The sequence below is a fragment of the Cyanistes caeruleus genome, unplaced genomic scaffold (genome assembly GCF_971803275.1).
Source record: "Cyanistes caeruleus unplaced genomic scaffold, bCyaCae1.hap1.1 HAP1_SCAFFOLD_100, whole genome shotgun sequence".
In the NCBI taxonomy this organism is placed as follows: Eukaryota; Metazoa; Chordata; class Aves; order Passeriformes; family Paridae; genus Cyanistes; species Cyanistes caeruleus.
In genome coordinates, this window is record NW_028255902.1 from 23,310 (window position 1) to 40,964 (window position 17,655).

The 17,655-nt window shown below is 54.2% G+C and overlaps 3 protein-coding genes and 1 long non-coding RNA gene across 4 annotated transcripts in view; 1 reads left to right on the forward strand and 3 right to left on the reverse strand.

Moving 5' to 3' along the window:
• Positions 1 to 17,655, reverse strand: part of LOC147646347 (uncharacterized) — a 63,998-nt gene that overhangs the window by 6,135 nt on the left and 40,208 nt on the right. The gene's annotated exons all lie outside the window — the stretch shown is intronic.
• LOC111922197 (serine/threonine-protein kinase pim-3-like) overlaps positions 1 to 17,655 on the reverse strand; it is a 39,232-nt gene that overhangs the window by 3,680 nt on the left and 17,897 nt on the right. The window lies entirely within an intron of this gene.
• Positions 3,822 to 4,730, reverse strand: LOC147646348 (uncharacterized). The gene is made up of 2 exons (XM_086873568.1): positions 4,679 to 4,730; positions 3,822 to 4,492 (listed from the first exon to the last, which is right to left on the reverse strand). Exons 1-2 carry the CDS (start codon positions 4,728 to 4,730, stop codon positions 3,822 to 3,824), a joined length of 723 nt encoding a protein of 240 aa, XP_086729694.1.
• Positions 9,100 to 15,017, forward strand: LOC147646349 (uncharacterized). Its single transcript, XM_086873567.1, has 3 exons — positions 9,100 to 9,509; positions 9,696 to 14,224; positions 14,285 to 15,017. Exons 1-2 carry the CDS (start codon positions 9,458 to 9,460, stop codon positions 10,364 to 10,366), a joined length of 723 nt encoding a protein of 240 aa, XP_086729693.1. The 5' UTR covers positions 9,100 to 9,457; the 3' UTR covers positions 10,367 to 14,224; positions 14,285 to 15,017.

Consider the following 17,655-nt stretch of genomic DNA (forward strand, 5'->3'; position numbering starts at 1 on the left):
TGAGCGCTGGGGTGATGCAGGGCCGTGATGTCACACAGCTGTGCTGGCCACAGCACTGTGACATCACCGTGCCAGCCCTATATAAACTGGGCCAGCCCCCGCAGCTGCCAGTGCAGTCGCCATGGGACGTGCCGTAGCCATGGGTGACGGTGGCGTCCTGATGGCTGCCCTTGTCCTGCTGCTGGCCGCTGTGGCTGTCTGCTGGGCCGGTGGCCACCGGCAACCACGGAGGCGGCAGACGAGGAAGTGCCCCAGGGTTAGGCCCAGAGGCCCATGGAGGAACCGAGCAGCCCCTGAGGCTCCCAGGTTCTCCAGGCCTCGGGCCACCCCTCGCCGGCGGCCAGGTGCTCCCGCAAGCCCTCTGGAGAGCTCCAGCAGCTGCGGTCCCTGCATGGCAGTGGCCCAAGAGCTGCAGGAAGTGATGATCCGGCACTGGGCACGCAATGGGACATCTGTGCCGCTCTACTTTGGGATGTGGCTGGCATTGTGGAAAGAACTGGAGAAGCTGATGAGGTGAGGCCACCTGCCCTGCTGTGGCTCTCCCAGCTTCTCCAGAAGCCGCCATCCCTTCAGGAGGCTGCTCCCAGCAAGACTGGCCATCCTTGGGAGAGCCTCAAGCCTTGCAAGGATAGCACAGCAGAGAAGACCCGCCATCCATGCAAGGAGCTCAGGCTGTCAGAGAACGTCCATGGTGCCAGGAGCCTCCACTATCTCTGACAGCCTCCATCCCTAAGAGAGGCTCAGCCAGACCTGTCAGCCTGCAGAAGGTGCAGAGCCCAGGGACAGGTCTCCCAGCTTTCTTGGACCCTTGGACTTCAACAACATGGGCGTGACCCTGAGCACTGACATGGCCAGGGAAAGCCCCCAGGTCCAAGTGGGAGCCCAGCCTGATCCAGGGGAGCCGTCTCAGGAGCAGGTGGAGGAGCAGCAAGTGTCCTGGAGCCAGCAGCTGCTGGACCACAGCTCCCAGGTGACGGTGCTGGATGTGCCAGCTGGCAACAGCCCGTGCCTGGTGGAGGAGACAATTCTCGAGGGAACAGGGAGTTTCCTCCATCTCCAGGAAGCTGCTCCCATAGAGCCACCAAATACCAACAAGGCTTCTGTACCGGCAGGTGAGACCTGAGGAGCTGTCTGGGGCTGCCATGGGGCTCTGGAGGGGCATTCCCAGGCCAGGCAAGGGCTTCTGAGAGCAGCCTAGAAGCAGGTCAGAGCAAGGTGGCCGGTGCTGGCTGTGGCCACTGCACTGGCGGGCACTTGGGGGGTTCCTGGCAGCATCAGGCCCTGTGATGGAGGCATTGTCTCGTCCTCACAGCCCGACGGCACCTGTGTTCCACTGGAGATCGTGCTAATGGAAAAGGTAGGCTCTGGCTCTCGCAGAATTATCCAGCTCCTCGACTGGTTCGAGGTGCCTGACAGCTTCGTTCTGGTGATGGAGCGTCCAGAGCAATCTCGGGATCTCTTGCACATCCTGCTGGAGCAAGAGTTCCTGAGCGAGGAGGTGGCACGCTGGCTTTTCTGGCAGGTGCTGGAGGCCGTGTGGCACTGCATCGCCTGTGGTGTCCTGCACCGGGACATCAAGACAGAGAACCTCCTCGTCAACCTGGAGACTGGCGAGATGAAGCTGATGGACTTCGGTTGCGGCACCTTCCTCCAGGAGCGGGCCTGCACACAGTTTGCCAGTGAGCCCAGAGCGCGGGCCCTGCTCCCAGTGCCAGGCACTGCACAGCCCCAATCCCTCCTGGGCCACGGGGTGCGGCATTCAGCCGGCTGTTGGAGAGGGTGTGCGGGTTCCTGCCCTTCGAGAACGAGCGTGACACCGTGTTGGGGCAGCTCTTCTTCCCGCAGGAGGTCTCTCCAGGTTGGTACGCGGCCTGAAGAAGACAGGCTTTGGCAGGTGGCACCACGCAGCCCAGCCCGGCCCTCCCGCAGCTGCGCGGGACGTCCATGTGCCCTCAAGGGCCGGCTGCAGCAGGTGGCCCGTGGCAGGCTGGGTGTGGCACGCTTGGCTGAAGGAGGGGACGCTTGTCCTGCCGTGCCGCTCTCCCGCCAAGGGCAGCCCCCAGCACACGCAGCGTGGCCCGGCTTCTGCAGGCGCCGGGAGCAGCTGGGCAGGAGCCTTCTGCAAGTGAGCGCCGCTTTCTGCCTTCTCTCCCCAGAGTGCCAACATCTGATCCGCTGCTGTTTGTCCAAGCACCCCATGGACCGGCCAGTGCTGGAGCAGATCTTCTACCACCCTTGGGTGCTGGGTGGGCATTTCTGATGGCTTGGTGCAGCCTCTGCAGCACCCAGTTCCCGTGTCCCACGCAGGACTGAGGGCCCAGGAAATAAAACAACCCAAAACCCACTGCGGGCCTGGAAGTTTTGTCCTTGTTAGCAACTTCAGCTAAGGGAACCTCTGGGCAAAAGGGGTAATCAGAGTGTTCTCTTCAGCCTTTGTCAAGCTTTTGGTGCATTTCCTCCAGGTTGTCCCTCAAAATCAGAGGGGGGTGGAGCCTGCACCAGTCCCCCCAAATCGGTGGGAGGCAGAGACTACTCCCAGGCCCCTCAAAACTGGAGGAGGATGGAGACGATCCCCGGGCCCCCCAAACTGAAGGGAGATCAGCACATGCCCCGCTCCCAGAATAAAAGATGGATGGAGCCCACAGCAGCCCCCAAGTCAGAGGGGGACAAAGAGCCCACACAGGCTTCCCAGAAGCAGAAAGGGGGCAGAAAATATCCCCTGTCCTCCTAAGTCGGAGGGGCACAGACACAAAAGGCCCCACAAAAAGAGCATGAGGAACCAAGAGCACTGCTGGCCCCACAGAGATAAGGAGGATGGAGAAACTCCCCATCTGTCTTTGTTTTGGAAGACAGGTGTCTGCTAGGGAGGGCAGGGGCCTCCCCTGGAATGAAAACGTAGACCCCCTCCCTCTATATTATTATAATTCTGAAATCAAGGGGCTTTCAGACAGAGATCTGGGGATAGGAATAACAGTTCTTTATTAGGATTTATAACCAGGCAAACAAACAACAATAACTACAGCATTAGCAAGAAAACAGAACCAGGGGCCCGTGACAGCTTTCTCAGCTGAGATGGGATGGAGGAGAGGCTTTGTTTCACAAACCCCCTCGGGCGGGCAGTCCCGGTGCTCCTGCAGGGCTCTGAGGAACACTCAGCTGGAACAGCAGGGATGAGCTGAGATCCTGGGCCGGTGGCTGAGGTGGATCAGCAGCTCCGCGGCGGTGCCTGGCACTGCCACACGTCCCGGCAGGACAGGGGGTGCGAGGCCACCAACAAAGAGGGGAGAAGGAGAAGCAGCAGCAGCTCCGTGTGAGTGATGGTGAAATTCTCTTGTGCCCACCACAGCATCTCTGCACCCGAAGTGTCCTTCTCTGAAGCTGAAGAAAGCCCCCCAAACTGTCCCCGCTCTCCTCTTTTCCTGCCTCCCTTCCCTCCCTGGGCCCAGCCAAACTCTTTGTCTTTTGTCAAGCACCCACCAAGTACCCACAGTTAGGCTGTCCCCACAACTAATGGGTAAAAATTTCACAGGCAATACAGAATTAAAAAAAAAAAAAAGACACCTAACCCCCAACACCTGCCCCTGGCAATGACCTGAGATGGGATTGAATATAACAAAAGGGCCATGGCCAGACCCTCACGTTCTTTGATCCCACATCATGTCATTGCCATAGGCAGGAAAAGGTACAGGTGTCTCCCCAGCATGGATCACAGGGAACATGGATCACCAGGTCTCTGCCAAACTTGAATTTTCCAAGGGGGGATGAAGCTGGAGCAGTGCACAAAGCTCTTCCTGTACTTTGGGGCATTTGCAGAGCTTCCCTTACTGGTGCCGCCGTTGGTGTTCGGTCAATCTAGATCTCCAGGTGAAGCTCTTCCCACACAGGGGACACTTGTAGGGTGTCTCCCCAGTGTGGATGCGCCGGTGCCTGATGAGGTGGGAGTTTTCCTTGAAGCCATTCCTACACTCAGGGCAGTGGAAGGGCCTCTCATCTGTGTGAATCCGCTGGTGCTGGAGGAGATGGGAGCTGGTCTGAAACCTCTTCCCACACTTGGGACACTCGTAGGGCCTCTCCCCAGAGTCGCTGCGCTGGTGAATGATGAGTTCGGAGTTGCAGCTGACGCCCTTCCCACATTGACCACACTTGTAGGCCCATTCCCCAGTGTGGATCATCTGGTGGCAGATCAGGCTGTTGCTCCGGCTGAAGCTCTTCCCACACTCCAAACACTTGTAGCACGTCTCCCTATCCTGAAGGTTCTCATGGAACACCAGCTCAGAGCCCCGGCTGGATCTCTGCCCGCCTTCCCGGCACAGGGTGGGTCTTTCCTCCTCAGAGCACCCTGGGATGGGTTTGGAGCCCCTCCTCCTGCGGGATCTCTGGGGATTTTCCTCCCCATTGGATTCCTGAACTGTGGAGCTGCTCAAAATGGCCTCTTCCACAAGGTTCTGCCGTGGGGATTTGTCCTCCCTGGTCTCCATCCTCAGCTCCTGGTCTGGGGGAGGAAGGACAAGGAGAGGATGGGATTTGCCTCCGTGCCAGAGGGAAGGGGAAGGAGATCCCCCCAGTGCGTCCCCGGCAGGACGGCGTCGGCAGCGGGGTTGTCCTGCAGCCGGGGGCCAGGCTGGGCTGGGAGATGGAGCAGGAGAGAGGGGGAAAGGGGCACTGAATTTCTCCTCACCTGCCTGGGTGTCATTGGAGATCTTCATCTTCTTCACAGCCTGCTTCTCCATCTCGCCAAGGTTTGGGATTGAGAAATCCTGGTTTGGGAAAAAATACAAGGAATGAGCACAATGAGTTTGATGGTTCCTCTTACCAAGCCCATCTCTAGAAGTCACCTGGGCATTTGAGGTGTCTTGGTTTGAAAGGTGTTTGCTAAGGAAGGCAGAAATCTCCACTGAAATGCATAAAAATGTAAACATCCCATCCCCTCCGAATTATTATAATCTTGAAACCAAAGTGCTCTCAAGTGCTTATGGGAAAAGGAATGTAAGTTCTTTACTAAAGAAGGAAAATGAAAATGCAGCAGTATCAAAGAAAAAAACCAACAACAACAACAAAACAACCCACCAACAAAGTCAGAACCTTACAGCCCGTTGGTCAGAGTGTTGGAAGCAGTCTGATTAAATGGTGGCTGCAGTCCTCCTGGAGTGACTGATGTGGTTCTGTTGAAGCAAAGATCCCCTAGAAGATTTTAGCTTACTTCAGAAGTTCTGGTGCTGTAGATGGGTCTGGTCCCTCCTCTGGGAATCCAGTGGACAAAGACTGCCTCTGGTGTTCTGATTCCAAGATTATATCCAGTCAGGAATGCTTGGCTCCTCCCCCTGGGTGCTGCATCTCACAATGGGATGATGTCATTTTATCAGTCCTGCAGTGAGACTCAATGGCCCATTACCAGAAGATATCCCCCTGGAGGAAGGATGGGTGGTGGAAGAGATAAAGAACACTGCCCCACCTGGTTTTAACTGCTGGCCCATTAACAGAAGATATCCCCCAGTTATGAGGGATGGGTGATGAAAAAGATAATGAAAACTGCTCTACCAGGTTTTAACAGATGGTGATAGAATAGATACTTTTGGTTACATCTTGCATTGCAACCCAGGACATGGGGTCCATAAAAACCTCCCAAACACCAAGATTCAGCCCTGAAAATGCCTCCCAGGTGTTCCCCATCTCTGGTCTTTCCCCTTTGCTGTTCAGGGTTTCCTCCCTGTCCCAGCTGCTGGGGGTCACGCTTGTACTGGGGGTCCCCAGTCTACTCAGTCCCTGACCTCTTCAGGCTGCTGGGAGTGCCAGGAATATGAAAAGTTCCCCCTGTTTCCATCTCCTCACGTAGGGATGCTGAGACACCCCAGTATCCCCCCAAGGGGCATTTTCCACTCAGCTTTGAAGTTCTTCATTCTCCAAACATCCCCCCTCAAAAAGCACAACCCAAGAAGGACCCCCCACGATATCTGGGCCAAGTTCCCCCTCCCCGGTCACCTGTGGGATGGGGGGTGATGATCCCATAGGTGGGGGGGCTGTGAATTCAGGGAGTGCTTGACCTCGTGCTTCCTACTCCTTTCCCTGATCCTCCTATGTCCCTCCTTCAGGTTGAAGAAGCTGCTCAAGGAGTCAGAAGCAAAACTTGAGTCCCTTGGAGCATCAATTGGCCCCACTGAGGGCAGGGACTGCCAAAGGCTCCCCAGGGACTGGTGAGAGCAGATCCTGGAGGCCAGGATTGCCGGGAACCAAAGGCTCTGAGCAGGGAACTGCAATGCTGAGCAAGCCCTGGCTGGGTTGGAGGAAGCAGAAAGGCCAAGCCCTGAGCCCAGGCCTGGCCCAGCAGGGCCTGTCCCTCACGGGTAGCTCAAGGCTCTCTGTGGGGCAGTGGGATGTGAGGGGCAGCAAGGACAAATGCCATAAACCTGTGTGACACTCCAGATCCTTATGGAACCAAGGGGCCAGTGTGACACCATGGGAAGTTGTGGAACCAAGGGGATCGTTGTGGCACTCTTGGGCCCATGGAACCAAGGGACCAGTGGGACACTCTGGGACCTTATGGAAACAAGAGGTCACTGTGAGCCTGCAGGGCTGTAACACCCAAGAACACTTCAATGCTGGTGGTAACCAAAGGTTCCTGTGCTTGAGTTTGGTGCACAGGAGAAACACCAACCAGATCTTCTCAACATGGACAGATGCAAAGAATATTCTTGGTAGGAAGGGACCCACAAGGACCATCAAGTCCAGCTCTTAAGATAATGAATGGCCCACACAAGGATTGAACGCACAAACTCGGTGATGCTGGCACCATTCTCTGACCAACTGAGCTAAGAGGTCAAAATGACACAAAATTCTACTGGCAAAATATAGACAATCGAGAAATTTTGGCAAAGGGTTTAATACAACATCCAACTGAACATAAAACTCTTACCATAGCATTAACTTTGCAAACTTAGCTCATTTAACCTAAAAAGTGTTAACCCTTAAGATGTTATCTATCCAAAAATGTTCCAGATACATAGGATTAGAAGGAGAAGAAATAGAAAACAGAAGGACAGAAGATCTACAGGAAAAACACTTCCAGGATGATCCCAGTCACTCCCACTACAATCTCAGTCACCCCCAGTATGAGCTGTTGCACCCAGCCACCCCCAGTATGGTTCTAGTCACACCCAGGCCCTCCCAGTATGATTCCAGTCATGGCCAGAGTGACTCCCTGTCATTCCCAAGATGGGCCCAGTTGCTCCCAGTCACCTCCAGTATGGTTCCAGTCCCAGCCAGCACCTTTGCAGTCACTCCCAGTATGATCCCAGCTAGTTCCAGTAGGATCCCAGTATGACCCAGCATGGGCACAGCTGCTCCCAGGATTATCCAGTGTGGTTCCAGTTGTTCCCATTTACCTGCACTGTGGTTTCAGTCTCTCCCAGTCTATCCCAGTTGCTCTCAATCACTCCTCAGGTGTTTCCAGCCTGATCCCAGTTGCTCCCAGCCACTCCCAGTCACCCTGAGTGCAGTCCCAGCTGCTGCCAGTATGGTCCCAGTCTTGCCCAGTATGGCCCAACTGCTCCCACTGTGATCCCAGTAGGATGCCAGTTACCCTCAGGATGGTTCCAGTTGCTCCCTGTTCCTCTCTGTGTGATTCCAGTTGCACCCAGTTGGCCCCAGTATAGTCCCAGTTGCTCCCCAGATGATCCCAGCTGCTCCCTGCATGGTCCCAGTCATGCCCAGCTGGAGTTGCCCCCAGTGTAGACCCTGTCACTCCCAGTTGTTCCCAGTTGTCCCCAGCATGGTTCCCATTGTTCCCAGTGTGTTTTCAGTCATCCCCAGTATGATCACAGACACTCCCAGTATATCCCAGCTGCCCTCAGCATGTCCATAGCCATTCCCAGACACTCCTAGTAATCCCAGTTAGGTGCTTGTTATCCCAGTATGATCTTAGGTCCAACATATCCCAGTCAAGCTGGGATTCACTCCCTGAATTCACAGCCACCCCATCCATGGGATCAACACCCCTCTATCCCACAGGTGACCAGGGAGGGGGAGCTCGGCCCAGATATCCTGGGGGCTTCCTGGGTTGGGTTTTTGGGGGTGATTATTGGAGAATGAAGAAAACCAGAGCTGAAAAGAAAATGCCCTTTGTGGGGACATTTGGGGTTCCCAGTGGCAGCTGCCAGCAGAGGCAGCCTGGAGGAGCAGAGCCCTGTGTCCCCGAGGACCCAAAAGTGGGGAGCCCAGAGAGGGGGAGCGCCATGATTTGTGGGACCCTCAATTAAATAGAGAGGGACAGGGTGTCTCCTTGGACCCAATGCACCCCCAACTAGGGAATAAGGGGAGCAGGGATCATGGGACCCAAAAAAACCCCCAGCATCCCTAAGTGGGGAGATGGAAATGGGGGGAACTTTTCAAATTCCTGGCACTCACAGCAGCCTGAAGAGGTCAGGGACTGAGTAGATGGGGGATCGCCAGTACAAGCGTGACCCCCAGCAGCTGGGACAGGGGTGAAAGCCTGAACACCAAAAGGGAGAGAACAGAGATGGAACTAGAACTCCTGGGAGGCATTTTCAGGGCCAGATTTTGGTGGTGTACAATTTTTATGTACCCCATGTCCTGGGTTGCAATGCAAGATTCAACCAAAAGCATGTATTCTCTCACCATCTGTTAAAAACTAGAGGACCAGGTTTCTTTATCTCTTTCATCACCCATCCCTCATAACTGGGGTTATCTCCTGTTAATGGGCCAGCTGTTAAAACCAGGTGGGGCAGTGTTCTTTATCTCTTCCACCACCCATCCTTCCTCCAGGGAGATATCTTCTGTTAATGGGCCATTGAGTCTCAGTGCAGGACTGATAAAATGACATCGTCCCATTGTGAGATGCTCCACCCAGGGGGAGGAGCCAAGCATTCCTGCATGAATATAATCATAGCACCAAAGCACCACAGGCAGTCTTTGTCCACTGGATTCCCAGAGGAGAGACCAGACCCATCTACAGCACCGGAACTTCAGAGGTAAGCTACAATCTTCTATGGGATCATTGCTTCATTAGAACCACATCAGTCACTCCAGGAGGACTGCAGTCACCATTTAATCAGACTGCTACCAGCACCCTGACCAACGGGGTATCAGGTTGTATTCTGACTCTCTCAGAGTGCTGTTTTTTTGTTGTTTTTTTTCTTTTGTACTGCTTCATTTTCATTTTTCTTCCTTTAGTAAAGAACTATTATTTCTATTCCTATATCTTTATCTGAGATCACTTTGATATCAAGATTATAATAATTTGGAGAGAGTTGTTGCTTACATTTTTATCAATTTCAATGGGGGTTTCTGCCTTCCTTAGCCAACACCTTTCCTTTCAAACCAAGACCCCCCAGATACCCAGGGACTTCTAGAGAGGGACTTGGACAGAGGGACCTTCAAACTCAACCTGCTCATTCATTGTTCTCTCCCGAACCAGGATTTCTGATTCCTAAACTTTAGCTGGATGGATGAGAAGGCTGCAAGGAAGAGGAAGATGCCCCAGGACACCCAGGCAGGTGAGGAGGAAGTCAGTGCCCCTTTCCCCCTCTCTCCTGCTTCATCTCCCAGCCCAGCCTGGCCCCCGGCTGCAGGACAACCCCGCTGCCGACGCCGTCCTGCTGGGGACGCCCTGGGGGGATCTCCTTCCCCTTCCCTCTGGCACGGAGGCAAATCCCATCCTCTCCTTGTCCTTCCTCCCCCAGACAAGGAGCTGAGGATGGAGACCAGGGAAGAAAAATCCCCACGGCAGAACCTCATGGAAGAGGCAATTTTGAGCAGCTCCACAATGCAGGAATCCAACGGGGAGGAAAATCCCCAGAGATCCCGCAGGAGGAGGGGCTCCAAACCCATCCCAGGGTGCTCTGAGGAGGAAAGACCCACCCTGTGCCGGGAAGGCGGTCGGAGATCCAGCCAGGGCTCTGAGCTGGTGGTCCATGAGCAGCTTCAGGATGGGGAGAAGCCCTACAAGTGCTTGGAGTGTGGGAAGAGCTTCAGCCGGAGCAACAGCCTGATCTGCCACCAGATGATCCACACTGGGGAATGGGCCTATGAGTGTGGGCAATGTGGGAAGGGCTTCAGCTGCAGCTCACAACTCATCATCCACCAGCGCATCCACACTGGGGAGAGGCCCTACGAGTGTCCTGAGTGTGGGAAGAGGTTTCAGAGCAGCTCCAATCTCCTCCAGCACCAGCGGATTCACACGGATGAGAGGCCCTTCCGCTGCCCCAACTGTGGGCAGGGCTTCAAGCACAACTCCAACCTCATCAGGCACCGACGCATCCACACAGGGGAGAGGCCCTATGAGTGTGCACAGTGTGGGAGGAGCTTCACCCGGAGCTCTCACTTGACGAGACACCAATGGAGGCACCAGTAAGGGAAGCCCTGTGAGTGCCCCAAGTGCAAGAAGAGCTTTGTTCACTGCTCCAGCTTCATCCCACCTTGGAGGACCGACACTGGTAAGAGACCTCGTGATCCATGTTCCCTGGGATCCATGCTGGGAAGACACCTGTACCTTTTCCTGCCCATGGCAATGACATAATGTGAGATCAAAGAACATGAGAGTCTGACCATGTCCCTGTCATTATATTCAATCCCATCTCAGGTCATTGCCAGGGGCAGGAAAAGGACTCCCTCTCTCTCACCAGAGGAGAAGAGTGTCCTTTCTTGGCAGGAGGAAATACATGGCCAGGATGAGCCAATAGTTTGTTTATTAGTTTTCCCTGTAAATAATTTATCTTATCCCTTCTGTTATCAAAATTATTTCTGTTCATGTTAATTCCTCATCTCATGGCTGTTCTCAATAAATTGTTCTTTTCCCAGCCTGGGATCTTTGCCTTTTGTGCTTTCCATGGGAGGTGGGAGGGAAGCGAGCAGCAGCACGGTTTCAGCTGAAGCAGGAAATTGGGGAATGCCATTCCTGAAGCCCAGCCCGTGGAAACCGAGCATCCCAGCTGGTGCCAGGCCTGGTTGCCATGGCAGCAGCCTTGGGAGTGGGTCCCTGGCTGGGGGCTGCGGGAACCTCTTCCCTCTGGTGCCCAGGGACAGGAGTGGAGGGAGCGGCTGGAGCTGAGGCGGGCAGGTTTAGGCTGGATGTGAGGAAAAGGTTTTTCCCCGAGGCTGCTGGGGCACTGAACAGGCTCCCCAGGGAAGGCTCCCAGCTCCAGGGCTGGCTGAGCTCCAGCAGCGTTTGGCCAGTGCTGCCAGGCCCAGGCTGGGATTGTTGGGGTGTCCTGTGCAGGGCCAGCAGTTGGACTGGAGGATCCCCATGGCTCCCTCCCAACTCAGCCAATTCTGTGGCTCTGGGATCCCATGAGCCTGGGGATGGGACTGCAAATGGTTGCCATGGCAACGGGCTCTGGCTCCAGGCCTGAGCTGGTGTCCATGGCAACTACCCCTGGCATGGGGTCTCCATGGAGCTGCCAAGGGACTGACCATAGCAACAGGGGCTGTGATGGTTGCCATGGAAACAGACAATGGCAACAGGTCCTGGTGATAATTGCCATGGAATCAGACCATTGCTAATTGGGGCTGGTGATGGTTGCCTACCAAGGATCACATTTGTTACAGGCCCTCAGAAGGGCTCCATGGGGACATTCCAAGAGTCTCCAGGCTGTTCAGGAGCCAGAGTGTCACAGCCAGAGACCGGGGTTCCATGGAGACCTCCCAGGTGTTTCTGGGGATGCTGAAGAGCCGTGTGCTCAGACGCTGTCCCAGCAATTCCATGGTGACATCCCAGGGGACCCTGGGCTGCAAAGGCACCGCTCTGTCACAGGCACTCCCGGGGGCTCCACGGTGACATCCCAGGAGTCCCCAGGCTGCCAAAGAGCCAGGATGTCACAGACACTCCCAGGGCTTCCTGTCATGGGCACTGTGGGAGCTTCAGGCAAAAGCTTTATTTCTTTATTGGAGAAACTCCTGCTGAGTCATGAGATGGAGAAATGACACCCAACAGCCACCACGGATCCTCAAACCCCTTCAGGCTTCCTAGACTTTTAAATTCTTTCTAAGAGAGGAGACTGGGAGCAGCTGGATCCAGTCCCAGCCCCAGAATTTTTCAAAGGCTTATGTGTAAAGACTGGACAGGTGGAATTGAACCGTAATGCAATTTTCCCCACAGGATTAACAATGGAATATCAGATATATTTATACAGATACCACTGTGACTGATTCTGGCAAGATAAGACAGATTTATTTACACCACAGAGTAAATAAAGAAAAATAGTTATTTACTCCACAGTAGAGGAGCTATAACAATTATTAGACTATAGTGCTCTAGGAAACAATTTTGAAGTAAACAGGGCTTTGCTGGAGTTGTTTGAGCCCATTCCAGGCACAGCCTCCTGCTCCAGCAGGAACTGCCTTTCCTGTGCCATGGCCAGGGCAGATCCTGCTGCAGGAAAAGCCCCAGGCCAGCCCCAAGCCAGGGAAGGGCTCGGGCACAAGTGCAGAGTGCCGTGCTGGGAGCTGTGCCAGGGACAGCCTGAGGCACCAAAGGCACCTTGGCAGCAGCAGCTGCTTCCAGGCCATGGCCAGAAGGCTCCCTTGGCACCCCGGCCTGGTGGCCAGCACTGCAGAGCTGCTGCTTCAGGGCTCATTTCTGGCTGGGCTCTGAAAAGCCACTGCTGCTCCAGGAGCCTGACTGGGAAGCAATTGGCCCCAGCACCTTGGGGACAAGATAATAATGAAACAACTCTTCATGGCAGCAGAGACAAGGCAGGGGCAGAGGAAAGGGGAGAGCCAGGCCCAGGGGACATGGCTGCAGTGGTGATGGCTGTGAGGTCAGTGCCACTGCAGCAGCCTGGCTGGCCCTCAGCAGACATTCTGGCCAGGAGGGTTGTGAGGGCACCCAGCACATCAGAGAACCCACACAACAGGAATTCCATCCTTGGGGAGGGGAGCGGCTTTCACTGTGTCAGGTTGCACAGAGCTCCTGCTCTGGGAGCAGTCCTGGGATGGGGTATCCATTTCTCTGGAAAAGCAGTTGCAGTTTTGTGCCACTCTCATAAAATACCTGATTAAAATATTTCCTCCTTCTAACAAATACAAATTAAGTCTTGTTCACTTTAAAGATATTGATCCTTGTCAATGCAAGATTTGGTAGAAAATAACTTTGACCATTGTTTCCATTTTCACAGACCTTGGAGAGGACCCAAAAATCTCCCAGGATGGGATTTGGAGGCCTCATCACATAAGCAGCAGGTAGAGGCTGAGGGCCCTGGGCTGTGAAGCTGCAAGGCCCTGCCAGAGGCAACTTGTGCAGCCCTTTGGCCATGGCTGCTGGCCCTGGGCCTGAGGCCAGCAGGGGACAAGTGACCCTGGCAGCCCTGGGGCCTCATTGCCTCCTTGTCCCTGCTCAGCAGCCTGGCAGGGGCCGCCCCATGGTGCTGCCCTTGGCATTGCACATCCCCACATGCCAGTGGCCCGGGAAGAGCCCTGAGCAATGAGGGAGGGACAGCATCTGCCTTGCCAGGGGCTGGGGCTCAGCCCTTGGCCCTTGCCATTCCTGAAACACATCCAGCTTTGCTCAGCACCACAGACACCTTTCCCTTGCTTGTCCCCAGCTGCCATCAGGGCCTCCAGTCTTCTGCTCTGCCTGGAACCTGGGGACGCTTTCTCACTCGTGTCTCTCATTTCAACTACAAGAAACTTCAGTGTTTCCATCTGACTTGGAGCTCTTGAGGAGTTTCTGGAGCACACTCTGAGGGACTGAGTGTGATGCCAAGAGCCCCAAAGGCCCGAGAGGGTGATGAAAGTGCTGGTGCTGTGTCTGTGCTGCTGAGCTGGGCCGGGCTCCTGGCCCAGAGGCAGCTCCTGGCAAGGGCAGAGCTTCAGAGAGACAGCTCTGGCCAGGAGCAGCTCCTGAGCACAGCCCAGCAGGGCTGGGGCCCTGCCAGGGCAGCTCAGGGACACAGAGAGCAGGCCCAGACAGAGCTGCCAGGGGCTCAGCACTGGCAGGGGCTGTGGGATGTGCCAGAGGGTGCTGTGTCCCAGCAGCACCTCTGTGGCTGTGTCCTGGAGCCCCAGAGCAGCTGGGATGTCAGAAAGGGGCTGTGTGACAGCTCTGAGTGGGCTGTGTGAGGTCACAGCTGGGGCTGTGACATCCCAGAGTTTGTTGTGTGGGGTCACTGAGCAGCTACGGCATCATAGAGGAGATCTGTGACATCACAGTGCAGGTTGTGACATTGTAGTGTGGCTGCATGACATCACAGCATGGTCTGGGTGATATCACTTAGTGGGTGGTGATATCAGAGAGAGGACTATGACACTAGAGGTTAGATAGAGAATATCACAGAGAGGGTTGTGACATCACTGAGCAGACTGTGACACCACATGGTGGTGATATGAAATCCTAAAGTGGGCAGTGACGTCATAGAAGAGCCATGTGACATCTCAGGACAGGTTGTATGACATCACAGTGCTGACTGTGACATCACAGAGTGAGCTGTGACATCAAATGTGGCTGTGTGATATCACAGGAGGCTATGTGACATCACGAGGTGGTTTTGTGGCATATAGGAAGAGATGTGACATCACAGAATGGTGGTGTGACATCCCAGGCAGGTTGTGTGACACCACTGAGTGGGCTGTGACATCCCTGGTGGCTGTGTGACATCTCGAGGTCACTGGGGAGGTCACTCTGCCCCGACCTCCCTCACAGTTCCCCCCAGAGAAGTCCAACACTGCCCTTGCAGCAGCCTGTCTGCACAGAAACACTTCCAGGGCTCTCTGCATTTCCCTTCCCTCACTCTTGCCTCACTCACACACCTCCCAACAACCCACTTGGTGCTTTCAGCTGCAAGGAGTTCAAAGCTTGTCTGTCCTTCAGCAGCTGCTCTAATTCTGCCTTCAGCCAACTCTGGGGTTGTGTTTATTGCAGAACTCCCTGTGTGTCTGAAACATTCCTTGTGTGGCTCTGCCTTGGGGAAGGGGAACCTCCTTGGTGGCACCTTGGGCTTGGCACACACTTGAGGAGGGTGTCTGTTTGCCATGGGGAAACTCAGCAGTTTTAGATTGCTAAAATCAAAGAAGCAAAACCCCTCTTTGCCTGAGTGCAGCCAGTTCTGTGAGCAAAGCAGGTCCCAGGGGAGTGAGGAGAGACAGGATGGGGCTGGGGAATGTGGAGCAAGGTTGTCCCCACTGGGTCAGACCTCAAGGCACAGCTTCTCTGACCTGGCCAGACCTCCTTAGGAGAGACCCTGGATCAATATCCATCACTGAATGCTGCAATCACCTCTGCTCTAAAGAGAACAGTAAAAAAAAAAAAGACACCTTTTAAAATAGGAACAGATATTTCTTAGAAGCTCTTTGAACTATTTCTCCATAACTGTTGTAGGAAACTTTCCTAAGAACTGCACCAGACCAGAGGGAAATCAAGGCACAGCCATGGTTTGTTAGGATTTGCTTGATCCTAATGAGCCCCGTGGTGCATTTGGAGCTGAGCCCTTGAACCTCAGGGCCTGAGAGGAGATTGCACAAACCTTTCCAGGAGCCCAAGTCAGAGGAAACACCCAAAGTTTCTTGAGGCATTAATGGGTGCCACTGAGGTCCATCCCAAACACAGGCTCCTCATGGACTCCTTGGAGGAGAGAACTGGAGGCCAGGATTGCACAAAAACCTCCCAGAGACTCAGTGTGGAAAGGAAAATCCAAAGTAGCTGAAAAAGCCCTGAGTATCTCAAAGTATTGATGAGCCCCACTGAGTGTCAATGCAAAGCTCCCAAGGGACTCGTTAAAGCAGATAATTGGGGCCATGATAGCACAAACTTCTCAGAGACTCAGGGTGGGAAGGAAAAAGGAAAGTACCTTAAGCACCTGAAGTACCTTGAAGCATTAATGAGCCCCACTGAGTGTTGTTACTGACAAAGGCTCTCAAGGGACTAATTACAGAAGATAATTGGAGGCCAGGATTGCACAAAGCTCTCAGAGACTCCAAAGCAAAAGCCAAAGTCCTTTGAAAAAGCTGCAGTCCCTGGGAGCATGAAGGAGCCCCCAGGGCCATTCCTGAGCAAGGCTCCCCAGGGACTCCTTCCAGCAGATCCCTGAGGCCACTGGCATGTGGGCTAGGGGGGATGCTGAGGGCAGGCCAAGGGGGTGACAGTGGCCAGCCTTGCTGGGGCTGTGCCAGGAGGCCCCAGGGCCTCAGGACAAGGTGTCTCCTCACAGCCCTTGCTGGCACAGAGGCTGCTGTGGCCCAGGGCACCAAGCCTTGGCTTCTCTTTGTCCCCAGCTGTCATCAGTGCCTCCAGTTCTCTGCTCTGCCTGGGGCCTGGGGACACTTTCTCAGTCATGTCCCTCAGTGGGACCCATTAAAAGTGAAAGAAACTTTGGAGTTGGATTCTGACTTGGAGTTCTTGAGAGCTTTCTTCCCCTCCCTGTCAGGGACTGATGTTCAGGGCCTCAGCACAAAGCCCCAAGAGGCTCATTAAAGTCCTGCTGCTGTGTCTGTGCTGCTGAGCTGGGCCGGGCTCCTGGCACAGAGGCAGCTCCTGGAAACCAAGAAGAGCTTCAAAAGCACATTTCTCTTGCTGAGCAGCTCTTCTGCCAGCCCAGCAGGGCTGGGGCACTGCCTGCAGCCACCCTGGGCACAGCCCAGAGGCACAGAGAGCTTCAATCAGTCAGGGCTGGGAAGGTGCTGAGAAGTGCCTGGGGCAGAATCCCTGCCAGCCCTTGACACAGGAAGCCTCTGGCTGCAGGACAATGCAGCTGCAGCTCCTGGAGGCATCTCCTAAAGCTGGAACATCCCAGTGCCTACAGACTCTGTGAGTACAGCTCTGAGTATTTCTGGTGGAGGGGAGGTGAATGCTCATGAAGCTCTGACCTGCTGAGGGTTTCTGATCAGTCATGGAATATTTCCAAGACAAGGATTTTGATAAAAATGAGGACATTTCCTAAGACTTTATATTCAGTTTCCTACTATTTAAGAATGGCAGGGAGGAGGAGGATAAATATTAAATTATTTTATAATAATTTATTATTATTGTTTCTTTTTATTTCTTAATTTTAAAATATTAAAGGTATTCTGAATTATAAAGGTAATACAAATTTTGACAAGTCCCTGAGACACTTTTAGTGATCAGTAGGTTCACAGGAGATTGCTAATGTGCTTTCAGCCACTCTGCCCATGGACTACACCAAGTAAATTATACAAGGAGCACAGCAAATCAGGGGCTGCATAAAAGCAAAGATCCTGCTTTTTTAATCTAGTGCTCTGGGTTGCCAGGATGGGAAATTGCACATTGATGTTCAGCTCTCATTTCATTTCTCTATTCAACATCTTGTGACAGGTTGCAATAAATTAAAAAAAGAAAATTCTCAAATCTTAACCAGGCACTGACAGAAATCAGCACAGGGTCCCTCACAGGCAGCATCAGTGTCCTTTTCCAGCCTCCTCAGGGTTGCTCTGCCATTGCCATCAGAGCCTGCAGAGCCAGAGCTGTCCCTGGGCAGTGCTCTGAGCTGGGAGGGCTCTGCAGGGCAGAGCTGAGCCCCCAGGGCTGGGCTGGGCTGGGGCAGTGCTGGCAGGGCCCAGCCCTGGGCACAGGGCAGCAGCTGCTGGCAGGGACAGCTCCAGGCAGCAGAGCCCTGGGCAGGCAGTGGGGGGAAAGTGGCACCAAGCTGTGCTGGGATATTTAAAGTCTTCTCCCAACCTAACTATTCCATGATT

Excerpts from the sequence above, each read along its gene's own strand:
- LOC147646348 (XM_086873568.1), bottom strand. The coding sequence starts at position 4,730 with ATGGAGAAGCAGGCTGTGAAGAAGATGAAGATCTCCAATGACACCCAG. Across the intron at positions 4,493-4,678 it reads CTCCAATGACACCCAGGCAG|ACCAGGAGCTGAGGATGGAG; the intron begins GTGAGGAGAAAT and ends TTCCTCCCCCAG.
- LOC147646349 (XM_086873567.1), top strand. The coding sequence starts at position 9,458 with ATGGATGAGAAGGCTGCAAGGAAGAGGAAGATGCCCCAGGACACCCAG. Across the intron at positions 9,510-9,695 it reads GCCCCAGGACACCCAGGCAG|ACAAGGAGCTGAGGATGGAG; the intron begins GTGAGGAGGAAG and ends TTCCTCCCCCAG.